At 55.3% G+C, this 13,056-nt stretch overlaps 2 protein-coding genes across 2 annotated transcripts; both read left to right on the top strand.

Annotated features, from left to right (window-relative positions):
- Window positions 1-1,432: 1,432 nt before the first annotated feature.
- Window positions 1,433-4,761, top strand: SMAC4_06809 (uncharacterized protein; the record flags this gene model as incomplete). The annotated part of the gene is made up of 1 exon (XM_003348985.2): window positions 1,433-4,761. One exon carries the CDS (start codon window positions 1,433-1,435, stop codon window positions 4,685-4,687), a length of 3,255 nt encoding a protein of 1,084 aa, XP_003349033.1. The 3' UTR covers window positions 4,688-4,761.
- A 43-nt stretch (window positions 4,762-4,804) lies between these two features.
- SMAC4_06808 (uncharacterized protein) lies at window positions 4,805-12,772 on the top strand (the record flags this gene model as incomplete). Its single annotated transcript, XM_066090522.1, has 2 exons — window positions 4,805-6,009; window positions 6,703-12,772. The coding sequence occupies exons 1-2, from the start codon at window positions 5,864-5,866 to the stop codon at window positions 12,770-12,772; spliced, it is 6,216 nt and encodes a 2,071-aa protein (XP_065945546.1). The 5' UTR covers window positions 4,805-5,863.
- Window positions 12,773-13,056: the final 284 nt, after the last annotated feature.

Raw genomic sequence — 13,056 nt, 5'->3', positions numbered from 1 at the left:
TTCTTGATCCAGTAAACCCCATGGACCAGGGGGAACGACAGCTGAGGCGCTTGGAGCGGTATCAGAAACCAGAGGCCTGTCATTGCTGTCAATGTCAGCAAGGGTGATACGCCATTGACATCGAGTGAGGCTCTCGTCAACTACAACCACAGTATCTATATTGGAAATTCATGGATTGAATGCGGCTGTTGATTATTTAGAAGAAGCACATTTGGCAGTGACGAATGGCTGGATGAAGAATGCTGGCCATTTGCCTCCAAGCCGCTTCGCGTAACGATGACGGGTTCAAGAGGAATTTACAGGACTGACAGTTGGATTGCATGTGGAAAAGTCCGCTGAAAGCAATACACCCCAGATGGAATGTGTCCAGGATCGTACTGGCCCAGGATTCAAGCAGATACACAAAAGATGCACCATGGCAGCGGGGGTATCTCATGTCTAGCTAGAGTATTTCTTACTGTCTTGAAATGGGAGCTTCATCACCTCAAAGATTGACCTTGTGCGGTTTCTGGGAAGAGAAAGGATGCTCCGGTTCGAACGGTGTCAAGATTCCATGTCTCAGGGAAAGATAAAATCACAGGCATCTCTTAACTGCATCCGCGGCTCAATGCGGTGGTATCTAGTTAGTGTTCGGAGTGGAGAACACTAACAGCCCGGCTCATTAAAGCTCGCCCCACGTCCGCCTGACGTGCCAACGCTGGGCTGCTGATCCCTGCCGCGGTCCCGGACCACAATCTTCAACAACGAGAAAGAGCAGGGGAATGGTCAACTCCGCGCAAGATGAATGTCTTCAACATTTTTATGTCTGTCTTTTCATATTTTCATCCCTTCTCCCACTCCAACACAGACTCGTTATTCTAGCCTCTCCTTTCCGGATTTTCCCACCCTCAATTTTCCTTTTGCGACAGTTCCATCCAGCATTGCGCATCCATTTCCCCCTCTCTGGTTACCAATCTATTGCGCTACTTTCAACTAATTAATCGGCCGGCCAACCGACCAACCATCTACCACCATCCACCACCACCACCGACTTAATCATCGGCATCCGCCTTGTCTCTCTCTCTACGTTCCTCGCCCTTTCCACACCGAACAGGCTGCAGACACCTTTGGCGCCACGGATACACACGTTTGAAACTGTTATTTGGGTACTCGAGGATCCCGCCGGCAAGAATTACGGGATACGCCAGGCTGCAGGAGGTTACTTTTACCTTTCAAATCTTCCGACACTCGGTTTTCATCCCACATCTTCTATCCGAGTCGATAGCGCCACCCCGACACCTGCTTGTACATATCGGCGCATGCCACAGCGACGTTCATCGCCATAAAGAGCAGCGACCAATGCCATGGACGGGACATACGGGAACGTCTTCCCGACGAACAACAACACCAACCCACTGTTAGTTGCCCTGCTCCTAGCCTCCCCTTTTCTATGATGCCCGAGCAGGTCGCTTCTCAGCCTGCAGTTGCTAAAGGCCCATCCGACACCACGCACAGAAACTCTAGCGCTCCGAATTCGAACACCAAATACCAAATCAACGTCAACCGCTCAAAGACGAGAAAATGGGCCAACTTCAAGCCACAGAACTACGACGGCGACGATTGGGGAAGTGAGGAGTATGACGATGTGGACGAGGAACCTCCATCGGCCCCTCGACAGCCCGTTAAGCAGTACAAGCCATATACACCAGCATTGCATCTACAAACTCAGCAACCGCCAGCTGCTCCCTCGGGCCGTATCGCTCAGATGGTAGCAGCCTCATCGACGCCAACGACACCGAATGCCCTGGGAAGAGCAGGCACATTTGGCCAGCCTCAATACGATGCGCCTCGGGCCAGTTCACCTGTGGTTGGAGGTAAACAGGTTCTTCCGTCCATGCAGCGCGTAGCGACCATGCCCCAGAATGTCGGCCCGGGCGCGGCCTCTGCACAGTTTCCACCGCGCAAGAGCAGTATGGGCCCTCGCGAGGTCCCGGACATGACTGATCCGACCCGCCAACCAAGGTCTACCACTTGGGCCGTGCCAGCGCAAAGACCGTGGTCAGACGCTCGATCAGCCTCCCCCAACGCCAGGTCACCGGTATCGCCGGACAAGCCGCTGCCACTTCCACGACCTACTGACATATATCGACGAATGGGCGAGGACAACAACGCGGGGTCGCAATCTTCGCAGCCCGTAAACCAAGGACACCTGGGCAACGGGGCTCACGCTGTGGGCCTAAACTCGGGATCGGGTCACCAGGAACGTCGAGGTAGTGCAGCAGGCAATGAAGGTGGTGATAGTCCATGGGGTCGGAGGCCGAGTCTAGCTCCAGTGATGGAGCGAAACAGCGAATATGGGGCTGAAGGGTTGCTCGCTGGGCCTGCGTCGAAGGAGTCCGGTGTCCAACCTGTCGCTTTTGGAGAAGAAGAGGACAAGGTCCGGCGGTTCTCGACAAGTCCCACACTACCGGATGTCACACGCTTGTCGGGGTTCGGAGAAGATCTGTTCTCAACTCGATTTTCGGTTCTAGCGCCTCAACTGGCTTCCATTCCAGACATCTCCAACCCTTCTAACCCAACAAAGGCTCCCGAACAAGAAGGGATCTCTACAGACGAACGTGCGGAAAAGGACGGTAACTCGGAACAAGGTATCGTTACACCGGCAAATCCCAGTGTGGCGCCTATCTCACTACCAGTCGCCGAACCTGTGTCTACCGCACAAGCGCCACCGCCTTCTATCGGAGGTGCGGCGGTGTCTGATGCAACACCGCAGTTTGCACGGGAACCCATTCGCTCTGGATCCCCGCCTAACCAGTCTGTCGGGCTGCTGTACACCCAAGACGACGTTAATGGATCCCATGTAGTTGCCAATGCTTCTCAACAACTGCCATACAAGATGGAAACGCCACAGGAAACTATTTCATCGGATATGGACAAACATGCTGTCCGCCCGCGCCTTCCAGGTGGTTGGGTAACCGAAACATTGTCCACGCCTGGAGAAACCCCACCGCCGGCTCGTAACGATACCTTTTCGAACATGACGAGCAACTTTCCCCAGCCCCCAAGTTCGTCACTCGTCGGCAAATCCTTTGCTGATACAGAACGTCCGTCAGACTTTGATCAAGCTCAACAGCACGACCCATCCGGCCCCAGAGAAACGAGTGAAGCAGCTATCGAATCCCCTCATTCGACGTCTGATGGGGAAGCTGCTCAGGCAACACCTACCTCAGATAAAGACACGCATGCAAGTCTTGCGCCGACAATGGAACCTTCAAAACATCGGGACATCACTCCGACTGCACCACTAAACTTTAACCGTGGTTTGCTAGGGAGCAAGTCTGCTGAACCACTGCACGTGCTACCTTCGCCAAACGTGGGTGGTGGCTCGAACTTGAATACGCCCGGCGACTCTCCACTCAAAGAAAGTGACCTGCTCAGAGACGAGATAACCAAGTTCTTGGGTGACCCTGAAATATCTGGCAGCTTTTTGGATATTGCCCGGTCATCATCAACACCAAATCACCCCGCCCCAGATGCTACCCGAGAGAGCAGCTATTTTGGGGATGTCTATGGTGACTATTTTGCTGCCAGCGAGGATAACCAGAGTCAAACGAAACCGAGTGCTACTACGCAACCGGCTGCGACAGATACACCTACACCCCTGGCGGCTGGCACACCAAAGGGTGTTGTTGTAGCGCCTCTCTCTGTTGCTACCTCTACAAGTTCTGAATCTGGTGCCTCTACTTCGGTGTCCAAGCAAGGTTTGACTGAGGACACAGCTGGGGCCCCCGAGTTACGGCGTCGCTTCTCCTGGGAAGGACCCTCCGAGCAAGACGCCGCAAACGCTCCTGAAGTGGACCCTGCATACCATGTCGAGCAGAAGTCCCGTACCTCTGGCCCTGATGGTGTTTCTTTCGCTCCTTCGACGCCAGCTGCAGAAAATACCGGAGAAACAACGGCACTCACTCTGTCGAATGCCGACGAACCCCTTTCTACTTCGACAGAAAGTGCCGATAAGCCTGCTCAGGCAGCATCGGGTGAAATATCTCATGAGGTATCGGAAATCAGCACGCTTCCATCGCGGTCAATGTTAGAGCCAGCTTCTCCCGTATCTGCTAGCTCAGACGAGGATGCTGAATCCCGCCGTCGTGCTCTCTCCATGGGCCAAGACAAGATTCTTGTTCAACCTTCGGAGCAGCATCCCACCTTCGGGGTGAAGCCTTCTAGTCGCCCCGGCTCATCGGGGCCAAAGGACCCAGTCAATATCATATCATTTCGGCAAATCATGGATATGCCTTCATCGGCAGATCGACTTAAGCATTACAATGAAACCCGATTGCAGTTCGCCGCTATTGACACGGGATTGGAGGAGTGGCTGCTGGCTATGAGGTCCAAGTATCCCGAACATTCGAACGCTACGTCGTCCTTCAAGGACTCGCTGACGATGCCTGTTACGCCAATGGATGCGCAACAAAGCGGAGAGGCTATGGCACTCAGCCCGGGTTACTTCCAGCAAGGTGGACGGCCAGGAACCAATATGCCAATGCCGCCGTCGTTGCCCCATGGGCACTCGGGCTTTGCGCATTCGAGCCAGCAGGTCGGAACCAAGGGCAAGGAACTCCTTTTTGCAGCTGGCAAGGCCGGGAAGGGTCTGCTCAGCAAGGGAAAGAACAAGTTGAAGGGAACTGGCGACAAGGTATTCTTCTAGGTTTCGGTCCCATCTTGGTCGACACGCGGCCCTCCTTTACTTTAGCCTTGACTTGACTTTTGGCATTACCGGAACTGTTTTGCCATTTAATGAACCTCTTATTTTTTTTTTTTTCGGTCATGACCTACTCAGTTGTGGATTCTAGCAGAGCTCGCAATCCTGACGCAGGCATTACGCACATCTGAGATGGAACAGTTTGCCGATTTATACACGCGGTTGATTCCCAATTTCTTGTTTGATCTTTTACCGGCCTACTGCGATGTATTATCATATGAGGGCGGATTGAAATGTAATGGAGAGTTCCACGGAAATTTTCAGGCTTTTTGTTGTCAATACGGATCATACGGGAAAGGGGAAAGTTATGGGAGAAATCTTGTCTGTCCATTGAGAGATTGGATATGAAAGATGGGTGACAAAGTACAAAGTTATAGGGCAAGTCTTCGCCTTGGTGAGCCAGCCGGCCATTACATGCCTCTTTTCCAGATGTCACACATACTCTATCTTCCATCCCTCTTCCATTCTTCCATATCGTCGGCACGAAACGATGAGCAGCATGGCGTGCCGCATTCCAGTCGTACAAATGACATCCACTCCACAGAATCCAATTCTCCAGATTCCAGAGATCTGCTTGGCGGCGGCACTGTCTCTCACTATCCCGCCATTGTTGGCTTCCGTTTGGCTCTCCACACTGTCCATTTGTAGGGCCGAGACTGGCAGGTTTCCCGTAGGCCAGCATGGTGGCCCAGCGTTGTGCTTCCCCAACTTCCCTAGACCACGTTTCCTATCAGACTGTGTCCATTGAGTGCAACGGTGCGTTCCAGCTCGTGCAGGGCACTTCGATTGTCACACACATCTCATACTGCCTGCCCGCTTCGGCTATGACCCTGGCTTTTCTGGCTTACGATCCCTCTTCTGAACCTTCATCAGCTCGCCAACTAGAATCCTTTACCTAGTAAGACCCATTCTTACCGCTCGAGATCGTAGCGGAAGCTGTATCGTGATTACGATTTTGAGGCCATGGGGCTCGTCAAATGCCTTCAAAGCGGATCCTAGCGGTTGTTGCCCGTACGGGAGGGCCATCAAGATCTCAATGTCGCTGAACCGAAGGGATGAAGCGCCCATCGCAGCCCAACAAGCCCAGCGAATCCTTCAGGCCCCTGTCGACCCTAACAGGGCATGCACGGCGTGTTGGTGCTTCAGTTCCCGGATCCCTGTCCGAAAGAGACGCTGGGGGTGGACTTCGACCAGGAGTCCCGGCTCCCGCAATTTCAGCACCTGCAGCAGCGTCTCCAGAAATCTTCAGGCCGAACCGCGTCTGCCTTGTGACTAGTCTCTTCACCCTTCCCGCCTCAGCAGTTCCTGACCTTGACGCGCAATTCCTCTCTTCAACTTCTACGTGTCCATCTCTCGCTGTGCTGAGTGTTTGCCAAAGAAGCATTTCAGTCAACACAACCGCAATCGTTGAGACGCGGGCTTTGGCGAACTTCAAGGGTTGATTGCTAGCCGCCGTTACAGCCAGCCTGAGCTTGTCGCTACCTATATCGGAAACCCTCTCACGACCGCATACACCCACACCGTATGAGTCGGAACTCAAGAGCCTGCAGTGACACCAATATCAACCAGCCAGCAACACAATCCTTCTCCTTCTATCATCATAATATCAACACAAATTGAAGCTCGGATTTATCCGTCCAGAAGGAAGCTACCCCAGGAGCCAGCGTAGCTCCACCAAAATCATCACCTCTTGGCCCAAGCTTCTCGGCTGCTGGTGCCGTTGACCAGGAACGAATCGAGAGTGGAGGTTCGCGTGCTGGGGAAAACGCTCGAGAAGCAATTGCAGGAGAAAGACGTGGATGCAAAGACTGGTGATAGTCTGAACATCGAGAAGTAAGACGATAGTGACAGCGACACGTCCTGCGTTGTCGTCTTACAGCAGCATCTCACTCGGACTCCACCGCTGTTTGTGCTCGTCCACTGCCAGGAGAGCCTTGCTGACATTGATACTGACCAAAAAGTCACTTTGCCATCATCACCTCCTCGCGACAGATCGTCGACCTCACCTCTCACATGGCAGCTCACACGCAAGCCGCGCATAACGGCCAATACTATACGCATTCGGCTGGAAACGAATCGCAGCAGGTCTACTTTCACCCACACCAACCATCGCAACATCAGCAACAAGTGCAGCAGCAACAGGGCCACGCCCCGCAGTCGCATTTCCAATTGCATTTAACGTCTCAGCCGCAGCCGCAGCCTGATGGTGTCAATGCGCCGAATCGACACACGTCTTTTATAGGGCTGCCTCCAATTTCTCGCGCATCCACCTTTTCATCTCTACTGAGACCCTTCCAGGTCGAAGGTTCTGCTGCCGGTGACAACACCAGAACATACAGTGACGCCGCCGACGCTACCCCGCGAAACTCAACCCAGTACAGTCAACAAGGGCAACATCAAGGTGAACAACAAACTGTTGTCGCAACCCCGCAACGAACTGTGTCTGAAACCATACCCATGGCTACGAATCAGACAGCCGGTGGTGTACAAGCACCGCACAGCCGTCAGTTCACGACCCAAGCACCTCCACCAGGCCAGTTCATCCAAAATATGTATCGCCCAACTCAAGGTCCGGTTCAGGGTCAACAAATGCAAATCCAACCAGGACAATCATTGCCCAATGGTTTCCCGTCACCTCCTATCACTGGGCCCATGCCTGGTCAATCGCCGGTCCAGACCCAGCCAGGTCTACCCGGTCCACCAGGCAACGCCCAGGGGCAACCCGGATCGGCCCCGGCGGGAGCACCCGGGGCTCCCCTCCCTATCATGAACGGCGGAGCTCCGCCCGTGGCTCCACAACTCACGCCAACAAACGGTGGCCGGGCCCCCGTCATGATGCCCCCTCCTCACTTGGCAGGAAGGTTCCCGCAAGGAAACTGGAACTTGCAGGAGTCTCATCTGTCTGAGCCACTACAGCCCACGAATCGTCACAGACACTCGTCCAGCAATGCTTCACAGCAACCCTTCTATGGATTCGACAAGGAGACGGGCGTTCCGGCATCGCCACGGAGCCCGAGGGCTCCAGACACAGAGCAGCAACCACAAATCCAGCCGGTAGACCAAAACGGCCAAGGCCCGCAACTCAATGGCCAGGAGAATTCCGGGAATCTCGTCGAGCAGCGTCCACGCGGAAAGTCGTTGTCACAGACGAATAATGTGGACATCGATGACCTACCGGCACCCGGTCCGATCCCAGCTGCTGATGGGAACAGGGCCAGGCGCAACTCGGGTATTTTCTCGAGCCTCCGCAACAGGGTTGGAGCAGGTACTCCGGTCACGAGTGACGCGGTTTCTGATGCCAGTGTCATGACTGACGAATCAGGAGGACAGCAGCAGAGACACGCGCAAATGTTCAGTGCGCTAGGTGCCGCAGCGGGAACGGAGGCTCCTCAAAGTAAGGAGAGCATCATTGCCCATGGAAGCACCACGCCCGTGAGCGGCGGGTTACAGTCACCCCTTCCTCAGCACCAGCAGTATCAGCCGAAGAAGAGTCGAATGGGCCTCAAGGCCATGTTCAGTCGGTCATCGCAGCAGGAAGTCCACCGAACATTTGGAGGCGCCCAATCCGCTAGGCCTACAACGCAGGGCCAACCCCAAGGTCAGCATCAGGCACAACAACCCGTTACTATGAGTGGCGCCAACCCCATGTCTCCGTTGCGGCCAAAGACCTCGGGTCAGGTTCCCCCTCAGCAACATCAGTCTCTTGCCTCTATTGCCGAGAATGAGAAGGCTAGGAAGCCCTCTGGTGGCATTTTTGGCATGTTTAAGAACAAGGACGCAAAACCGGTGTCCGGTACGGGGGCTGGCCAGCAGCTCATGGACCCCAGGCAGACACTTCAAGGAATGGGACGAGGACAAATGGCTATACCGCCCCCTGGTCAAGGGCAAGTTCCCCAGCAGCAGCAGCAGCAGCAGCACCAATACCGTCAACAGTTTCCTGTTGGCCCAGATGGGAAGTTAGTGGTCTTCCCTGGCCAGCTTCCTCCTCAACATCAACAGTTCATGCAACAAGGCCATCCAGGCATGCATCAACTGCAGCAGATGCAGATGCAAGGGCAAATGCCAGGACACCAACGGCCCCAGCCTAACGTGCAGCAGTCCCAGCCTTCTTTGCAGGGTCAGAATGGAGGGCCACAGAGTCAACCGCAACAACAACATGAGCAACAGTTTGAGACTCGTCAGGGTCAACCTAATGGCCGAAATGTCGTCCCTACTGGTCCTGTCAGCCCGCCTGTTGCTTCTCCGGCACCTTCAGAGACTCAATCCGCGGTAGACCAGCCTCATCCCCAGCAAAGCACACCTCCCGCCACGAATGGACAAGCGCCTCCGGCGGCAACGAACGGAGGTCACGGGCGGACGTTCTCTCAAGGCAGTAACTTGCCCAACATGTATACTCTCGGTATGAACGGTAATCCGCCGAATCAGTTGCCTGCGCGAAAGCCGGTAGGGTCCAGGGTTGTCTCAGCCCAGATCCCTCCTAGTCTTATGCCACAGCAACAACAACGCCAAAGAGGGGCTTCGGTCTCCTCAGCTCAACCTCCTCCTCAACCCCAGAGTCCACCGAGTACGCAACCCCCGTCAATATTGGGAACCCAACGCCCTTCGGATTCTCAGCATACGTTGGCATCCCAAGGTGGAAAGTCGCTTCCCGATATTCCCACCTCTGCCCAGCGGGCGGGTCAAGAAAGCCCAGGTCCGCAAGAACAGCAAAACCAAGGCCCGGGTCGCCAGCAACAACAACCACAACCTATGCCAGCTGGCCCGCAGAGCCTTGGTCAAGGTACTCCCAGCCAAAACACTCCTCCTCCTAGTCATTCGCTACCTCGCGCGACGACTATGGGCCCTGGCTTTCCGGCACAACAACAACAACAACAACAACAACAACAACAATCCCAGAGACCTCAGCAACCCAGCCCCGCTTTTCCCCCTCGGAATGTCATGACTACAGCCCCTCCGCCTCAAGAGAAGGAGCAGAGCAGTATCTCGAAGTTTTTCAGGGGCACTAAGCAACAGACCTCGCCAACAACATCTCAGGAGAAGAGCAAGTCGTCGTTCATGAGCGGTTTGAAGCGGGGTGGCAACACCAAGCAAGGAGAGGCCCAGCCTTCAAGGTCTCAGCCTCAGTCACCTCAAGCCAACCAAGGACAGTTCCAGCCGAACCAAGCTCAGACACAGCAACAACCACAAAGGCAGCCAGGCTTACAGCCCCCTCAGAACCAGCTGCCAGGACAACCGCAACAGCAGGGGCAGCAGCAACAGCAGCCAGAATCACGGCCAGGACTGGGAGACCGACGGCCAAGCCCACATTTGCAGTATCAAAATGAGAGGCAGGATCCGTCCAAAGCTCCTAGTCCACCGGCACAAGCAGATCTTGCCATGCGCCCACCTGCGCAGCAGCCATCGCAGCAGCCTACCCGCCCACCTGTTACATCCGCTCCTGGCGCCGCTCCCAATCAGTCTAAACCTGCGCCCCAGATGATACAACAGCCGCAACAGATGATTCAGGGACAGCCAGGCCCGGCTCCCGGTCTTGTTCAAGGGCAGAGACCGCCAGTACCGGGGCAGCCGATGCATCCCAACCAGATGGCAGCAGGCCAAGCCCAAGCCCAAGCTCAAGCCTTTGCGCAGCAACAATTCTTCCACGCGCAAGCTCAAGCCCATGCGCAAGCCCAGATGTTTCAGAGGTTCCAGCAACATCAAGCCCAACTTGCTGCTCAAGGCCAAGCCCAACAACGTCCAGGTCAGCCTCCCAACCAAGGCCAGGGTCAAGGCCAAGGCCAGAACCCAGCAACATCCGGTCCTCCAGGACAGGAACAGCGGTATGCCCAGGTACCCATCCCAGCTGGTTATGGGTTTGTACAACAAGGGATGGCAACACCTTCTCCCATGGGTATGCCGATGCCGTACTTCATAAACGTTCCTGGCCAGCCGCCACAAGGTTATTTTATGCCGATGCCAGGGCAGATGATGCCCCCGGGGATGCCCGGAATGCCGCAAATGTTACCTCCTGGGTTTGTTCCCGGTCAACCTTTCATGTACGGTCCTCATCCCGGTGGCCCAATGCCACCTGGATCTATGCCACCCGGGCCACCTGGGGGCATGCCTATGGCCACTCCTCCTGGAAGCGTGCCAATGGCTACACCTCCTGCTGGCACACCTACTCCTTTCTTTACCCCACCGACTTCCCACGGAGGACCTCAACCAGTCTTCCACGTTCCCGTACACCCATCGTCTCCTCCGCCAGGCAGTGAGCACTCTGCGCAGCATCCTCCAAGCATCTCGCCTACTCCTCCTCCGTTCATCGGAACAGCGAGACAGGCTAGCAACATCTCTCCTCGACCTCAGCTGCAGCAGTTCCAGCAGCCACCGCCGCAGCCATCCCCCTCTCCGCCGAACTATCCCCTCCCGAACACTCCCTTCTCACCGGTGAACCCGGATGCCGCGAATGTTCCTAACCCACCTCTTCCGGCGAGCGAGCCCCAGCAGCAACTTCAGCAGCAGCCCAACCCTGGTCTCATCCCCCAACGACAAGTCAGCCAAGTCAGCGCCATGTCCCTGCAGCCCAGCAACGGATCCCCGTCGATGAACGTGATTTCCCCCATCTCGAACGACAGCGGAGTAACTCTGATGCCCGAGGGCCAACAACAACTCTCCCGCTCCGGATCAGCGGCTGTTCCCTCTCCGGACTCCAGAACTGTCAGCCCCGAACCAGTTAACGTAGCTCAGCGACTTCTTGGGTTGAGGATTGACGAGGACATGGACAATGGTGATCATGACGTCGATAAGGACCTCGACAGCAAGAAGGGTGAGAACGACCACCATCACGACCACCATCATCATCAGTGGAACGGAATCGCAGCCACGGACAGTGTAACGGACTCTAGGGCCGTTAGTCCGGAACCTACGCTCCTAGATGAACACCTGCATGGGCCTATGACGCCGCCGCCTACCACCGTCAGCTTCATCCGCGCACAGGCGCAGGAGGTGCATGTGCATCGGTCGCCGGATAGGCATGTGGGAGAGAATAATATCTACGATGCGACACCGAGACAGTCGATTAAGTCGCCTGTTCTACCGCAGAGGAGGGATTCTGTGGAGGAGGGGGAGGATGGGTACAATTTCCCCAAGACCCAACAGGAGGAGTCAGTTAATACTGGGAAGGGGGTTAATGGTTTGAGCGATATTCGTAAAGAGTCTCCTGATAGTAGGAACAGCCATTTCAGTGTGGCTCCTATTGATGAGGTTAATCACGAAGTCGAGAAGGCAGCTGGACCTACCCCAGCTCATCAAGCGCCGGTCGAAAACGGAGATGTTCAACAGGGAAGAGCCGTGGGACTAGACGAAGTAGAGAAGGAGGACCCAGTTATCCCAGGCCATGTCCATCATGTCGAGCAGCAGCAGCAGCAGCAGCAGCTTCACATCGCCGACTTCATGGTCGTCTCTGTGGACGACACCGCCCAATCCCCCAACCCGAAGAGGGATGTAGTTGATCACCAGCAGCCGCAACAGCAGCCACCCCAACTCCAACCTCAACAGGAATCTGCTGCGCCAGCGCCAGCGCCACAACAACAACCCATCCTGATATCCCCCGACCGATCCCCCACCCAAAGCCCCGAGTGCAGCAAACCCCAACTCCACCAGCCCACCGAACCCGGCTCCTCCAATGGCAACGGCGTCATTACCACAGCCTCCGGCTTCCTGATCTCCTCCTCCCCCTCCAATTCCCCTCTCACCGACCCCTCCAACCCCAACTCCAAGGGGATAGTCAAGCCCCTAACCGACCGCTCCATCTTCGAGGAAGCCAAGCGCAAGCAATTACTTCGCGAGCAAGAGGAGAAAATCCCCGTGTTTTCGGATGATGACAACATTAATGGTGGGGGGATGAATGGCAACAATGGGGCAGCGACTGGGGGGAAGAAGAAGGACGAAGAAGATGCGGTGCCGATGATGAGCGCTACGAGCTATCCCGGGCAGGAGTGGAATCCGTATGATTTTGGGGGAGGAGAAGGGGGGGAGGGGTGGGAGGATTGAGATTTTTGAGATTGTGAGATTTTAGGATTTGGGATTTGAGAGGGGTGGTTGAGGTTGAGCTGTTGCGTGTGCGTTGGTCTGATTTGGTTTGGTTTGGTTTGGATTCGTCTTGGGAGTAGAGGTGACGGGAAGGAAGGGAAGGGAAGGGCAAAGGATATAACGGCCAAGGAAGGGAGCAACAAACAACCTCCCCACCCCCCCTTCTGAGTTTATATGATGTCGTTGATGCAGGATACTTAATCTCCGTTTCGTTTCCAAACCCCATCTAATTACTTTTTTTCTTC

Source organism: Sordaria macrospora, chromosome 1 (assembly GCF_033870435.1).
Source record: "Sordaria macrospora chromosome 1, complete sequence".
Lineage (NCBI taxonomy): Eukaryota > Fungi > Ascomycota > Sordariomycetes > Sordariales > Sordariaceae > Sordaria > Sordaria macrospora.
This window is presented reverse-complemented; position numbering and strand designations above follow the sequence as displayed.